The 15281-nt window shown below is 35.6% G+C and overlaps 1 protein-coding gene across 1 annotated transcript in view; it reads left to right on the plus strand.

Moving 5' to 3' along the window:
• Positions 1-15281, plus strand: part of PRSS12 (serine protease 12) — a 74907-nt gene that overhangs the window by 32576 nt on the left and 27050 nt on the right. Inside the window, exons 6-8 of the mRNA XM_047798625.1 lie at positions 1850-1991; positions 5159-5355; positions 10078-10219. Coding sequence (XP_047654581.1) covers positions 1850-1991; positions 5159-5355; positions 10078-10219 — 481 coding nt within the window. The remainder of the gene's footprint in view (positions 1-1849; positions 1992-5158; positions 5356-10077; positions 10220-15281) is intronic.

Raw genomic sequence — 15281 nt, forward strand, 5'->3', positions numbered from 1 at the left:
GTGACCCAAGCTGCAGCTTGCGACAACACCAGATCCTTAACCCACTGAATGAGGCCAGGGATCGACATAGGGACACTGTGCCGGGTTCTTAACCTGCTGAGCCACAATGAGAACTCCAATGGGATTGTTGAATAAAGCACACTTTCTTTTCTTTCTTTCTTTTTCTTCTTCTTTTTTCTTTTTTTTTTTAATTTATTTTTTATTTTATTATTTTTTTTTATTTTTAAGGCCGCGCCTGTGGCATATGGAAGTTCCCAGGCTAGGGATCAAATTGGAGCAGCACCTGCCAGCCTACGCCACAGCAATGCAAGATCCAAGCCATACCTGCAGCACAGCTCACGGCAGCACCGGATCCTTAACTCACTGAGTGAGGCCAGGGATCAAACCTGCATCCTCATGGATACTAGTCTCTTTTTTTAATTTTTTCTGGCTAAACCTGAGGCATATGGAATTCCTGGGGCCAGGGATTGTATCGAGCCACATCCTTAACCTATTGCACCAGGTGAGGCATTGAACCAGAAATGACACAAAGATAAGCCAGATCATTAACCCACTGTGCCACAGTGGGAGCTCCAAGATGGGCATTTTCGAGTGCAAATGAGTGTATGTGTATGAGCCTGTAATGTTTTGGGGGAAGAATAAGGAAGTGGACAGGCAGGAGAAGTTGGGTCATCACAAATCTGTTGTTTCTATAGTAAAAAGAGCTTGAAGAAGAAAATGGGAGTTTTAATCTTTAAAAAAATTAAATGGAACACTAATGCCGTGTTCGCGAAATGCTGTGAAATGCTGAAGATCTGCTTTTTAATTTACATAGTTCTGTAGACACCGTTTTTTTTTTTTATTAGAGTAACACATTTATACACAATAAAAATATAAAATTTACACCAGATTGTAAGTCAGGGTGCTTCATCTTCTTGAGCCTCCATTTCTTCCTCTTTCAAATGAAGATAGTCTTGTAGCATTGCTGTGATGGTAAAATGAGGTAATAAGTTTAACAGTGCTTTGCAGAGAGTAAAATTTTACATTAATAAGTGATTCTGTTGCTAGGAGACATTCATTTACTTTAAAAGATCCCAGAGATTCATGAAAAGTATGATTTTTTTACCCAAGATAATTTATGTATTTCATTTGGGAAGTCTTTGGATTATTTTGGGTGGAAATGGCTTTTTAATATACTTTTTGGGGAATAACTTCATCGTATTGTATATCTGCTTAAAAGCTTTTTATAGGATTCTCTGGGAATTAGTTATTCAATGAATTCACAAAATTCAAATTTAGATTTGTATTATCAATAAAAGAGCAAAAGTGAAACATGTACCTCAGTTTTTGTAATTTATGAATGCCTAGGGAATTATTAATGCATTGACATGATAGATTACTTTTTTAACCAGAGTAGCTTTTTCTGTCTTTGTATATCAATATTTTTTCATTCACAGTTAAATTTTTGAACTATTTCCAAGTTAGTATTTTTTTGATACTTTTTCAATTTAAATGACTAAATATTGCTCATACTTAAGGAGATTGAAGCCATAGGAAGTTTCCTAAATATTATTTAATCTGGAGAAATCAAAACAACTGCTTTGGAATTTTATCAGAATATATTTTTCTATTTAGACATAGGAGTACAAATAAAAAGGAAAGACTATTTTGTTAAGACAGATATGTGTTATGACTTACTTCAGAAACAATCCAATGACCTTAGATCATTGGGCACAGTTCTAGTATAAGTTTAACAAAAGGTTGAGAGAGAGACATCTGAGCAGGGTGATATTTCTTGTAAAATTAAAATGTTGTTCTATCTTTTTTGGATAACTATTTGCTTAGTTTCTGTGTCTCCTTCTTGTCACAGACGGGGTCATCAGACTTGCAGGCAGTAAAAACAACCATGAAGGTCGCCTGGAGGTATATCACAAGGGACAGTGGGGGACTGTCTGTGACGATGGCTGGACTGAGCTAAATACATATGTGGTTTGCCGACAGCTGGGATTTAAGTAAGATCCATTGATGCAAGGCAGCAAAATGCCAAGTTATATTTTCTAAAGTCTCATTTTGTAATCCTTACTTGTAATTTCCATTATACTAAAAATAAAATGATATTCTCTATCATTATCTACCTGCCTTCCTACCTTCTTATCTGCTTATCTACATATCATAGTTCAACAATAAAAGGCAATCATTTTTTTTTCTGATGGCAAATAACCTTTTTTTGCTATTTATCTCATTTGCCTTTCCTGCCACCACCCCTCTTCTTGAATAATTGGTTGGAGCCACAGATGACTTTTAGGTCCCATCGTGTCTATTCAAGTAAGACTGTATGCTTTGAATGCTCAGTTTTGTTCTCAGGCATCCCTGCTATTGGGTGTTATCAGTGCTGACATCATTGTATCTAAAATTGAAGAGAAGTCCAATGTCAAATGCTTTAGTATTACATTATTTCCTTTCTCAGAATGTGATGATAATTATCACTTTTATTTGAGAAAAACAGCTTTCTTCTCATGAGATGACCTTTCGAACTCACCCTTGACCTCGCCCTCTTAAAAACTGAGTATCATGCTTTGGGTGATATATTTCGTGACACACACATAATGCATTCCAGAGTAAAGACTTAAGTTGGTTGAAGTAACTGCAAATGATGCCTTTGAGCTAATATCTGAATGAAGCCCATGAATGCCCATTCTTTCTTGTTTTCCATATTTCTATATCATGCTTGAAGTAATTGTCTCATGCTTGCAAAAATGAGCAAAATTATTTCATTTCAGATTGAGATAGAGCTAATTGCCAACATTGATTAAACCTTAAGAATATACTTTCATTCAAGCAGGTTATGACCATGTTTAAACATATATTTTTAAATTTGTTAGATTTAAATCTCTAAATAAAATGTTAGAGAAAGTTTGGAAAATGGAGAAAATAAAAAAACTATCCATAGTTTTTCCATTCTAACACCATCATTATCATAACTTGTGTGTATAACTTTATGACAGCTCTAGTAGTAGATAAGCAATTTTTCCTATGTATTATTACAAGAAATATGCTTTCAACTTTTTATTTGTATATTACTGCACAGTCGTAATTTTAATAACATGATAATTGTTGAATGTTCATACCATAAGTTAATATTTAACCTAGTTTAATTTTTACTGTTAACAAATAATGGTATCATGAAGATATAGATACATGTTGTTGCTGGATATTTTGAATTTTCATGGGCAGTGCAGTTATTATACTTAACGAGTCAAGGAGTATGACTTACCAGCCAAATAAATATTGATGTTTAATTAATAAGAATTACTTAAATGTCATTTCATCTGAGTGAATCTCTGTTAGTCTGAGAACTGTATCCTCTTTTCACAAATTTAGAAAAATTCAAAAATACTAATATTTCCTATTTTCATATTTTTCCTTATTAATGAAAACAATTGAATGACACTGTTTTTTTTCTCCATATTTTATTTTGTTTCACAAGTACATTCAGTTTCTCTTGCATATACAGAGTATCAGAGCTTAATGGTTCTAAAAGTGTTCTCAATAATATTTGTTAAAAGTTCTAAATGATTGTGTTAGAAAGTAGAATAGGCATGTGCTACATTTACATTTTAGTTTACTGAGGAGTTTCTAGAGAATACTCTTTAGGAATGAGAAAGTAGAACTCTGGGTTTCTTTATACAAATGAAATTCTGAAGTAAAATGACCTCCTGTTATCTGCTGTATAGTTGACATGGATGGATGGTAATCAAATTGATGCATTTTTTTTGAAACATGGTATAAATTGAAATTGATAGCAATATGGGATTTAGAATAATTACTTTTCTAGTTGAGACTTGGTTAGTCAGCAAAATAGAAGTCTTAGAATGACTCAGTAAAATTACATTGTTTTAATTACTGAAATGTTCATTTTATTAAATACATTTAATAACTAAGTACCTGGGAAAAAACAATTAGGGAAATTCATGGAGAAACAATTAGGAAAAATCATCTTGCAGACAGAAGGACCTCTTCATATTCTTAGTTAAAAAACATCCAATGATGGGAGTGATTGACATAAAACTTATGAGTAAGTGCTTAATCATATAGACTGAGAACTGAAAGACACTTCCAGTATCTTTTAGGGATTTCTAAAGGTTTGTTTGGATTTTACAGAACAAAAGAAATCAAAATTGGGTGGAGGAAGAATGAAGGTACAGACTGACCTAGTTACCAATTTTTAATTTTGCAGATCTTTCCTATTTGTACACCATGTGTATTTAGTATAATACATTTAGTTTTTTTTTTTTTTTTTGGTAAGGTAGTGTTACAAATAAAGTCAATTGGAACACAAATATAATTTATAAAATTTTTATTTTATTTTTCTTTTTTTGTAGTGGTCACATCTGCGGCATATGGAAGTTCCTGGGCTAAAGGTTGAATGGAGCTGCAGCTGCTGGCCTGTGCAGCCACAACAGATCTGAGCCGCATCTGCAGCCTACTCTGCAGCTTGTGGTAATGCTGGATCCTTAACCCACTGAGCAAGGCCAGGGATCTAAGCCATATCCTTACAGATACTGTGTCAGGTTCTTAACCTGCTGAGCCACAATGGGAACTCCTAATTTATAAAAACTTTAAAAACCAGATTTATGTGATCTTATGAAAGCTAAGAACATTGTCATTAACCTGATTTTGATAGACTTAAACCTGAGTTTCATCATGGATGAATAAATCACTGAACTAATACACACTTTTTTTTTTCCTTGGAAGAGAGGATACTAAGAGGGCCTTGAGCAGCTAATGAAATCCAATGAGCTCAGATGGCTTTTCAGAGGCTGATGCAGATGATCTCATTTTGGGTCCACTGTGTTATTTCCACAGTCAGGAATTTGAGGTTTATTTCTTTGTCTACATTCTCTCTGGTTGATGGGTTGAATTTTTAAAAAAATACAAGAGTGGATGGGGGAAAAGGATTAATTATCCACTAGTTACCCATTCAATCAATCCAAAATTGTTAAGACGTTCAGAATATGTGATGGAGTGAGCACTGCTCTTAGAACTAAGTTCTTAAGCTAGTAGGAAGAACAAATACCCACTCTGGAGTCATGATGCTTAATTACATTGTTTTATGTTTTGTGGTTCCTTGAAATGAGAGACAGCAGACCTATGAATGGTGTTTATTTTATTGCTGCAGATATGGCAAACAAGCCTCAGCAAACCACTTAGAAGAGAGCACAGGGCCCATATGGTTGGATGACGTCAGCTGCTTGGGAAAGGAAACCAGTCTCCTTCAGTGTTCCCGCAGACCGTGGGGAAGGCATGATTGCAGCCATTGGGAGGATGTTAGTATCTCCTGCCACCCAGGCGGGGATGGACACAGACTCTCTCTGGGTGAGGTCCTGCCACAGTTCTTAAGTGTCTGTATTTCAGTAGCCACTGCACCTCTATTCACTGGTCTGGAATGTGAAGCGGTTCTCATTTTTGGCTTTTTTTTTTTTGTCTATTTCCCATAATACTCTAATTTTCAGTAAATTGCCTTTGGAAAGAAAATAATCTTTCCACCGATGTTATTAAATTTCTACTCCTATTTTTTTTCTAACTATAAGCCTATGTTCTCACTAAAAATGTTTCTACTCACATATGTCTGAAAGATGGAATAAAGAAGCTGCAATGTCCATTCCCCAGCTGATTAGTCACCTATTCTGCTTCTCACTTAACTTGAATTCTAATGAACTATTTGAGAAAGGATTAAAAAAAAAAAAAAATCAGGAGTTCCCGTCATGGCTCAGTGGTTAAGGAATCCAACTAGGAACTGTGAGGTCGAGGGTTCAATCCCTGGCCTTGCTCAGTGGGTTAAGGATTCAGCATTGCTGTGAGCTGTGGTGTAGGTTGCAGACACGGCTGGGATCCTATGTTGCTGTGGCTCTGGTGTAGGCCAGCAGCTATGGCTCTGATTAGACCCCTGGCCTGGGAACCTCCATATGCTGCAGGAGCAGCCCTAGAAAAGGCAAAAAGAAAAAAAAAATCAGAACAAAATGATAGCTCTCTCTCCTGCCATTCATGATTTATTTCTTCTTTAGTCCTGAGGCCTTGTCAGTCATTGGTTACCAGCCATTCATTACTCTGTCCTAACCTAGATCTTTCAAGTTTCTCAGCTCCTAGGTGGATTCATTGGTGTAAACAGTCCATCTATCTTTCTAAGATACCCTGTTACTAAAAACCATTAGTGTGCTTTATTATCCCTAGTTCCAAATTTCTTCAGACTTTTAGTCAGATAAAAGCCCATCTAATGGTCTTAAATATTTATAGGTAAAGATCCTTTTGTGAGCAGAGAGCAATTATATATCCTTGACAGACTTAACCTCTGATGAGGAGGACAGAATAAATATGGATGAAAAATATAGAGGGAGATATTCAAAAGATGTGCCAGGACACTACCATGGCTCTATTTCTAGCTATACATGTGTTTTGGGGTGCACAGATGTTAAAATAACCTCAGGTCGTTCTTAGTTTTCACCTCAGGCTTGAATCAACCCCTTTCGTATTCTCATGTTTTGAAGCTGTGAAGTTGGAATCTTCACGTTATAAAATGATGGAATGAGTTGGGTCCCACAGTATTAGCTTGTGCGTATATTTAAGTTTGTCAGGGTACCTGGGTGATTCCTCACTGCACTCAACAAACTGTGAGCTCACAGTCACTCACTGCGCTAATCTAGCATTATACCAGGTGGAAATGCAGTGTTTTACTCCATCCCTTGTAGGTTCTGTTTCCAATTTTTCTCCTTTCATTTGTTCTTCTCTCTTGCTTGTTTCTTCTTATGGAGGATTTATGATCCTCCCAGGATTATTTGATGAATGATTGTGGGTGGTTGGCGGAGATAGAGCCTCTTTGCTAGAAATGGATCCTCTTAGTCCCAGATAGCAGGTATTTTCAGGCATACTCCATTAGTATTCCAGGTGATGACATATTATAAATACTATATGAAATACTGTAATCTGAGTTCGTTGAAAACCTGTACAGTTAAATACATGCATATAGTTAGGACAGCTAATCTTTTCATTCTTCTAAAAATCTTTTTATTTCTAGGATTATAGATATATTTTTTAAAAATTTAAAAAGCTGAGGGTGATAATTATTCATAAAATATGGGATCATCATTATGCATTCTTTGGGACTAATTTCAGTAACGTCTATTAACTATTCATTTGTCAGAAGAACATTATATTTGAGCTAAATTATCCTTTTGGAATAGAATCAGATTACCATTTATTCATCCAAAGAGATCATTACTTTCCCACTTATCAAAAAGGATTGCATAATTAAAAGAGAAGCTTAGAGAAGGAGATCATGGAATAGTGATATAAACAACAGCATTTTAAAAACACTTGAGATTTTTTTACTTCTTTGGGACTATGATAAGAGCTATTAGACCATTACAGTTTTTGACTCTTTGAAATTTGTGGACCTTAACTTTAAATGTGCATGAAACTTTTCTCAAAATTAGTAATAGTTCAATAGACACTTTCTATTTTTGGGTGCGTGGTAGATGGAATGCTCGAAAGCAATATTCTAGGTCAGTGGAAGTAATTTTAATAATGATGGAGTTAATACCTATGTGAGTTGGGGGAAGTTTGTGGAATGGTAAATATGTGGATTTCTCATTTTAATATTGCATTAATTCTAAAGTTCAGAGTATTAAAGCTTAGCAGAGAGTTCTTTCAGGGTGAGAATGTCTCCTGCTTAATTTTATAGTATAAAATTTGACTTTTAGTTTACATTTATGCTATTTTTTTTTTTTTTGGTCTTTTTGCTATTTCTTGGGCTGCTTCTGCGGCATATGGAGGTTCCCAACCTAGGGGTCTAATCGGAGCCGTAGCCACCGGCCTATACCAGAGCCACAGCAACGCGGGATCCGAGCTGCGTCTGCAACCTACACCACAGCTCAGGGCAACACTGGATCGTTAACCCACTGAGCAAGGGCAGGGACCGAACCCGCCACTTCATGGTTCCTAATTGGATTCATTAACCACTGCGCCACTACGGGAACTCCCATTTATGCTAGATTTTATCTTAGTTCTAGGAAAAATATTTTCTTAAATATTAACATATATTAAATCATGTTACGGGAAAATTGAAATAAAGAAAACTCTACTGTAATCCAAATTTGAGATATATAATTAGAGAGGCTATATATCCATAGAACTGTTTAGTTTTCCCAAGCATTTTATATTTATTGAAGATCTTAGAAATAAAGCCATATATATTATTATTGCCATAACAGAAAGAACATAAACTGAAGTAGTATTGATTGAATGACTTCTGTCATTCAATTTCCCTTCAAGCATTGAAAATCCAATGATTTTCTAAAATGAGTGGCTAAGATTAGGTTCAGAAATATTGTTTGTATTATCTTTATGAAGTATTCAACTTAGGCTTTAAAAATACTTCATAATTTTTATTTTTATGGTGTATGAAAAACTGCCCACAAAACAATTAGGATGGAATGTGGAAGTCTAATTCCATGGGCCTATGATTTCTTAACTTTGTACCAAAGATCTAAAAAATGTAAAAATCGAAAACTTTAAGGATTTCATCTGTTTAGATTTTTTCTCTGAGGATCACTTATTTTGCCTTGCTTTTCTTGCAAAGAACCCCCAGATTTCAGATATGATACAAAGAAATATGAATTTTCAAATATACTGCATTTTGTGACATACCTAAACACCAAGATTTTTAACTAATGTTAAGCAGTGCCGAGAGTAGGCACGCCACAGACGTTTATTGATTTTGACTTCGTTCTGTTAATTCTACTGTGATGCCTGTCCCATGAAGTGAGTATGATTAGGGACAGAAATGAGAGAGCCAGCAACCCCAGGGGCCACAAAGAGGATCAGAGGAATCGAAGTCGGATGTGTCCATCTTGCCAACAGTATTTTCTCTCAGTTACCAGATGTTATCTAATGATTACATATGTTAGTTTAAACTCATATCTAGGCGTTCCCGTCATGGCGCAGTGGTTAACGAATTTGACTAGGAACCATGAGGTTGCGGGTTCGATCCCTGCCCTTGCTCAGTGTGTTAAGGATCCAGCGTTGCTGTGAGCTGTGGTGTAGGTCGCAGACTCCGCTCGGATCCTGCGTTGCTGTGGCTCTGGCGTAGGCCGGAGGTTACAGGTCCGATTAGACCCCTAGCCTGGGAACCTCCATATGCCATGAGTGTGGCCCTAAAAAGCCAAAAAAAAAAAAAAAAAAAAAAAGGCTAAACTCTTATCTAGTGAGTTCATTAGCTGCTTACTTCACTGCTCTTTAGTTCTGATAATTTCACCATGTTTGATTGTAGTCCCTAAGTCCTTATGGACAAATCTTAGTGGCCCTGAAGCTGAGACCCTTCTAGGAACTAGGTAATCAAAAGTATGTATATTAGTTCGCTTGGGCTGCTGTACCTAGTGGTATAAACAACAGGTATTTGTTGTCTCATACTTCTGGAGTCTTGAAGACCAGAATCAAGGTGTCTGTAAGGTTGGTTCCTTCTGAGGGCTGGGAGGGAAAAATCTGTTCCAGGCGTCTGTCCTTGGCTTGTACATGGTCATTTTCTCCCCATTCTATTCACACTATCTTCCATCTGTATATGTGTGCAAATTGGATTAGAGCCCACTCTGATACCCTCACAATTCACCGTATGACAGTATGTAAACTGTAGTTAGGGCTTTTTTTCCTTCTTCTTCTTTTTTTTTTTAGGGCCACACCTGTGGCATGTGGAGGTTCCAGGCTAGGGGTCAAATCAGAGCTGCAGCTGCCAGCCTATGCCACAGCCACAGCAATGCAGGATCTGAGCTGTGTCTGCAGCCTACATCACAGCTCACGGCAACGCTGGATCCTTAACCCACTGAGTGAGGCCAGGGATCGAACCCACATCCTCATGCATCCTAGTTGGGTTCGTTAACCACTGAGCCACGAAGGGAACTCCATTTGCTTTTTTTTTTTTTTTTAAATTGCTCTCTCTCCTTACCCAACTGATTTTTAACTCATTTTAAAAACAATATTTTATAAAATCTCTTGTGCTTTAGCATCAGTTTGTTTTGGCTTTTCTGATACTTTTGAATCATTCCTTAGGTTTTCCAATCAGACTGATGGATGGAGAAAATAAGAAAGAAGGACGAGTGGAGGTTTTTATCAATGGCCAGTGGGGAACAATTTGTGATGATGGGTGGACTGATAAAGATGCAACTGTGATCTGTCGACAGCTTGGCTACAAGTAAGCAAAACCTAATTATTTGGGATGGTTACTTGAGAATATTTCTGATTTTTTTTATACTTGTTCTTGCCTAAAATTAATTTCTATGATTCAACTGAAAGTACTGGCAGCATGCTAATTTGACTCAGAATTATAAAGAAATACTAAGTAGAGTCTATTTAAAGTTTTTTATTTTTTCACAAGAAATATACATTATGTTACATAAGAAATGTAGCTTTAATAACAGTCTGATAAATCTTGACTCTTCATAGTACTTCTTCTGTCTGCCAAAGGTGTTATGATTTATGTTTCAACACAGTAGCCTTAGAAGGGATTCATTCTATAGTTACTGAAATTGTAGTTGGTTTTTACTCTGTACAGTAATTATGTTCTGTAGTCACTGGGAACGTTGAATTAGGAGATACAGAGCCATTGCCTCTAGAGCTGGGGTTGAACTGAGTAATGTCCTGCCTTCTTATTTTAGCTCTCGTGCTTGCAAGCAGCAGTCCTTTTTTGTAGCCTACTAGTGTTTTTTTGTTTTTGTTTTTTAATTCTTTATTTCTGTGCCTTTTCGTTGATGATTTCCATTTTTTTTTAATTTTTAATTTTTATTTTTGTCTTCTTAGGGCTGCACCCATGGCATATAGATGTTCCTAGGCTAGGGGTTGAATCAGACCCACAGCTGCCAGCCTACACCACAGCCCTAGCAATGCAGGATCCAAGCCACATCTGCAACCTACACCACAGCTCACGGCAACGCTGGATCCTCGACCCATTGAGTGAGGCCAGGGATTGAACCTGTGTCCTCATGTACACTAGTTGGGTTCATTACTGCTGATGCACAATGAGGACTCCTGATTTCCATTTTAAATGGCCCCTAAGCATTTTGCTGAAGTGCTGTCCAGTATTTCTGAATGAAGGAAGGCTGTGTGATGTCCCTTTTGGAGAAAATAAGTGTGTTTGATAGGTTTCTTTCAGGCATGAGTTATAATGTGAAACATGTGGCAGTCAGTGGGCTGGGAGAAGGATACTTAATTCCAGTTTGGGAACTAAACTAAAAAGGCAGCTTATTTCCTTGTGAGACCTCAGCTGGGCAACTCAAATTTTTGAAGACTATGCATGTCTGCAAATGACTGTAAAAGGTCTGATTGATTTTGGAGTTGGAAATACATGGAACATGTTATAATTTAGAGGGTTATGGAATTTAAGCTAATATACATAAATTGCCTAGCTTATGTTGGATTACTAATAGTGGTTTGGATTTTAAAATAGATCCTTAATTTTAAATCTAAGTGTATCTTAAATATTGATGAATTTAACTGGTTATTCCTATGCAGAATATATTTCTATTTTTTTTTTCTTTTTATGGAAGCTCCCAGGTTAGGGGTTGAATTGGAGGGGCAGCTACTGGCCTACACCACAGCCACCACAACACCAGATCCAAATCACTTCTTCGACTTACACTGCAGCTCGTAGCAATGCTGGATCCTTCACCCACTGAGCAAGTTCAGGGATGGAACCTGCATCCTCATGGACACTGTGTTGGGTTCTTAACCCACTGAGCCACAGTGGGAACTCTTTATTTTTCTATTTTTAAAATTATTTCTATTTTAATAAAAGTTCAAAATTTTTTCTGAAGTTTTAAGTCAAAATTTGTTTTTGGTTATTCAGATACTACTTCAGTTTACTGCTCAGTTTTGGACTTAGTTGCAGTTCCAATTGTCTTATGGTCAGTGGGTCCCTTATTTGTAATACAGATTTTCTGTATTCAAAATGGGTGATCTGTGACACATTTTCAGCTTTCAAAATAAGGGATGGTAAAGGAAGGTAGGAAGAATCTACATTAGATGCCTACATGAGTTTAGTCAACAGTTTGTTTCCTTTGCTCACTACATTTCTAACATTCCTTTCTCCAAAAAGAACAAACTTTTTGTTCTTATATTCTCAGTCAACTCCCTTACCTAAAATCAGCCTTTAAATAATATTTAAATGAGAATCATTTAGATACTTGATGAATCTAAATATACTTGAACATTTTTATAATTTCCCACTGAGGAGAAATGGAATTTCATGTAAGAACATGTATGTAATTGTAAATAGGTAGGTGATTAGAACGGGGGATCTTTTTCCCCATGTCTCCTTTGAATGATTAAAAAATTTTAATAAAGCATTTGTTTGTAGAAATCAATCCAGAAAATGTTGAAGCTGTCAAAAGACTTGAGCTTTATTAACAAGAATTCCAGAGGCCTGTCGCTCAAGCCAGCTATATCATACTTGAGGATTAGTCCTTAGAAACACTGAGAATCCAAATAGCATTGGAAAGCTTTTTCATGATGGCAGAAACAGCAATGAAGTAGTAAAACCCAGAAACGTGATTGGTAACTAACATAGATATGCTGAGAGTGGACAGAAAGTAAAAGACACTTTTTAATGACATATTACGTAATGTCTGACAAAGTCTAGCATATGAGCACTTTTTTTTAGAGGATGAGAGAACATGTGTTGCTAGCTGTCAGTTAACCTCGTTAAGATAGACTAAATAGCCATTATGGAAATTCCATTCTATTTGAACTTTGTGTGAATCCATTAGCATATCTTTCCATTTGATGTTGTCCTTCAACCCTGTGTTTATTAGAATAGTATCCCTTTAAAGAATTTTTAAGTGATCTACCCCTATTGTTTTAGTACAGACCTCAAATTAAGTATTTTTATCTTACATTTAAATAACTGCAAGGCATTTAATTTTTGGAATATTTTTGTATGACATTTAAAAATAGAATGGTTACATCACTCTCTTAATTATATCCCATAAGATACAGATATCTTAGTGCTTTGCTACTCTGTTATTCACTTAAAAAATACACAAACAAGCTCTTCTTTGACCTTCAAAAATTTACACAGTTCCTTTTTCTCCTTGAAATTGTAGTTTTTTCCTCCCCACAGAATCCTAATGTTCCTATGCTTTTAAAAATGTGTGTGTGCGTATGTGTACACATAGAGCAAGAGAGAAATTAAATTCTTCTAATACGTTCCTCTCAGGATTTTATGATTTCTAGTACACAAATAATTAAAAACAGCACCAAAAAATAATAAAATTTGGCAAATAATTATTAAACATAGGAAAGAAAAGTTGACCAAACTCCTATTTCTTAGACTGATGGGTTGGGTTTATGGTGTTTGAATTAAAGGAGGCTTCATTGCTATCACTTATTTTTGAATTGTTCTTTTGGCCGCTTTAGAGGCTTTTAAATCTTAGAGCAATGCACTGTGATTGGTTTTGAGGTAAGTGAAAGGTAATACCTTTCTTTTGTGAAGTGGGAAAAGGGAAATTTTGAAAGAGAAGTTGACTTGGTCTTTCTTTAGCAAGACCAGTTTTAGAAGAGAATGCACATGGATTTCAGTGATGATTTTATTGTGTCTATAAAGATGATTTTATTGTTTCTATAAAGTCCTGATATGCCTTGGAAAGTCATCATCTACTCCCAGGAACACTTGGTACTCAGATGAAAGGGATAATTTAGGAGGTTGGGATTTATATATACACACTACTATATAGGAAATGGATAACCAATAAGACCTACTGCATACTACAGGGGACTATACTCAGTATTTTATAACTTATTAGAGAAAAGAACCTAAATTGCTATGCTGTACACCTGAAACTAACATGATGTTATAAATTAACTGTACTTCAATAAAAAAATTAAACATTAAAAAAAGAAAGAATAAAAAAGTTAATTGCATTAAAAAAGGCTAATGTAGAAGAGCCTACTACAGTTTCAGCTATGAATTCTAGTGGTGACACAGCCCTTAATTATTTTTTTTTTAAATCAAAGAAAAATTTATTAGGTTTCTCTGTATAATTGAAACCATCTTTGATTATTTACTTTTATTAGAGTGTTCCCTAGTTCTTGTTGATATATTTAAAATAGTGCATTCTTTTTAGTCTCTGCATTGATTGGTAAATGGCTAAAAAAAAATCATCCTGTTTGGAGTTCCTGTGGTAGCTGAGTGGTAATGAACCTGACTAGCATCCATGAAGACTTGGGTTTGAGCCCTGGCCTTGCTGAGTGGGTTAAGGATCCAGCGTTGCTGTGAGCTGTGGTGTAGGTTGCAGACACGGCTGGGATCCTGTGTTTCTGTGGCTCTGGTGTAGGCCAGCAGCTACAGCTCCGATTGGACCCCTAGCCTAGGAACTTCCATATGCTGCTAGCGCAGCCCTAAGAAGACAAAAAAAAAAAAAAATCCTCTTTTATTTAATGAGTTAATTTTGTTTCCTATGTGTTTACTTCCACCTATCATCTGCTTTTATGCTATTTATCATGCTTTATTTTCTATTCTTTTTGTAACCTTTTGTTCTTTGATTTGCAAGCAATCCAATTTTCACTTTTCTCTCTTTCCTTTCTCTAGTGATCCGGAATTTCAGCATTCTTGTTATTTTACTAGAAATTCTCTAAATTTTTTAGCAAGCTTACTGGCATATGTTCTTACCAATTTCAAAAATTATATGTAACTTTCCCTTCCTGAAAAACATCAATACATTTAGCATACTGTTATTTACTTTCCACCTCTACTCATCCTCATGCCCCAAACTGATGTGAATCATTTGGGATGTTAGTGTCAGGATGCTATTAATTTTGAATTTTATTCAAATTATGCCTATTTGAGTTTCAAATTGCTCTATTTTACACATGAACATATCAATAGTTGTTTCCATTTTAAAAAATATTAGTAAAATAATATCTGGCAGTTCTGATTAGGAAAAAGGATAGAGAATATAAGTAAACATTAGAGAAAAGAAATGTAAGCAAAGCTACAAAGAAGGGTGAAAAATTGTAGAATATCATGAACTACTTTTAGCTAATGAACTTGGAAATCTAGATGAAATGAACAATTATCTAGAAAACTATATTTTCAATAAAAATATAATTATCAAAGTTGATGCAAAACTCACAGAAATTAATGACCACAGAATAAATCACTCAGATTTTTTGCTGAAGCGTTTTGACCAATTTTTTAAAAAAAATTTTATGTCTGCACCCACGGCATATGGAAACTCTGGGGCCAGAGTTTGAATCTGAGC

Source organism: Phacochoerus africanus, chromosome 10 (assembly GCF_016906955.1).
Source record: "Phacochoerus africanus isolate WHEZ1 chromosome 10, ROS_Pafr_v1, whole genome shotgun sequence".
Taxonomy (NCBI): Eukaryota; Metazoa; Chordata; class Mammalia; order Artiodactyla; family Suidae; genus Phacochoerus; species Phacochoerus africanus.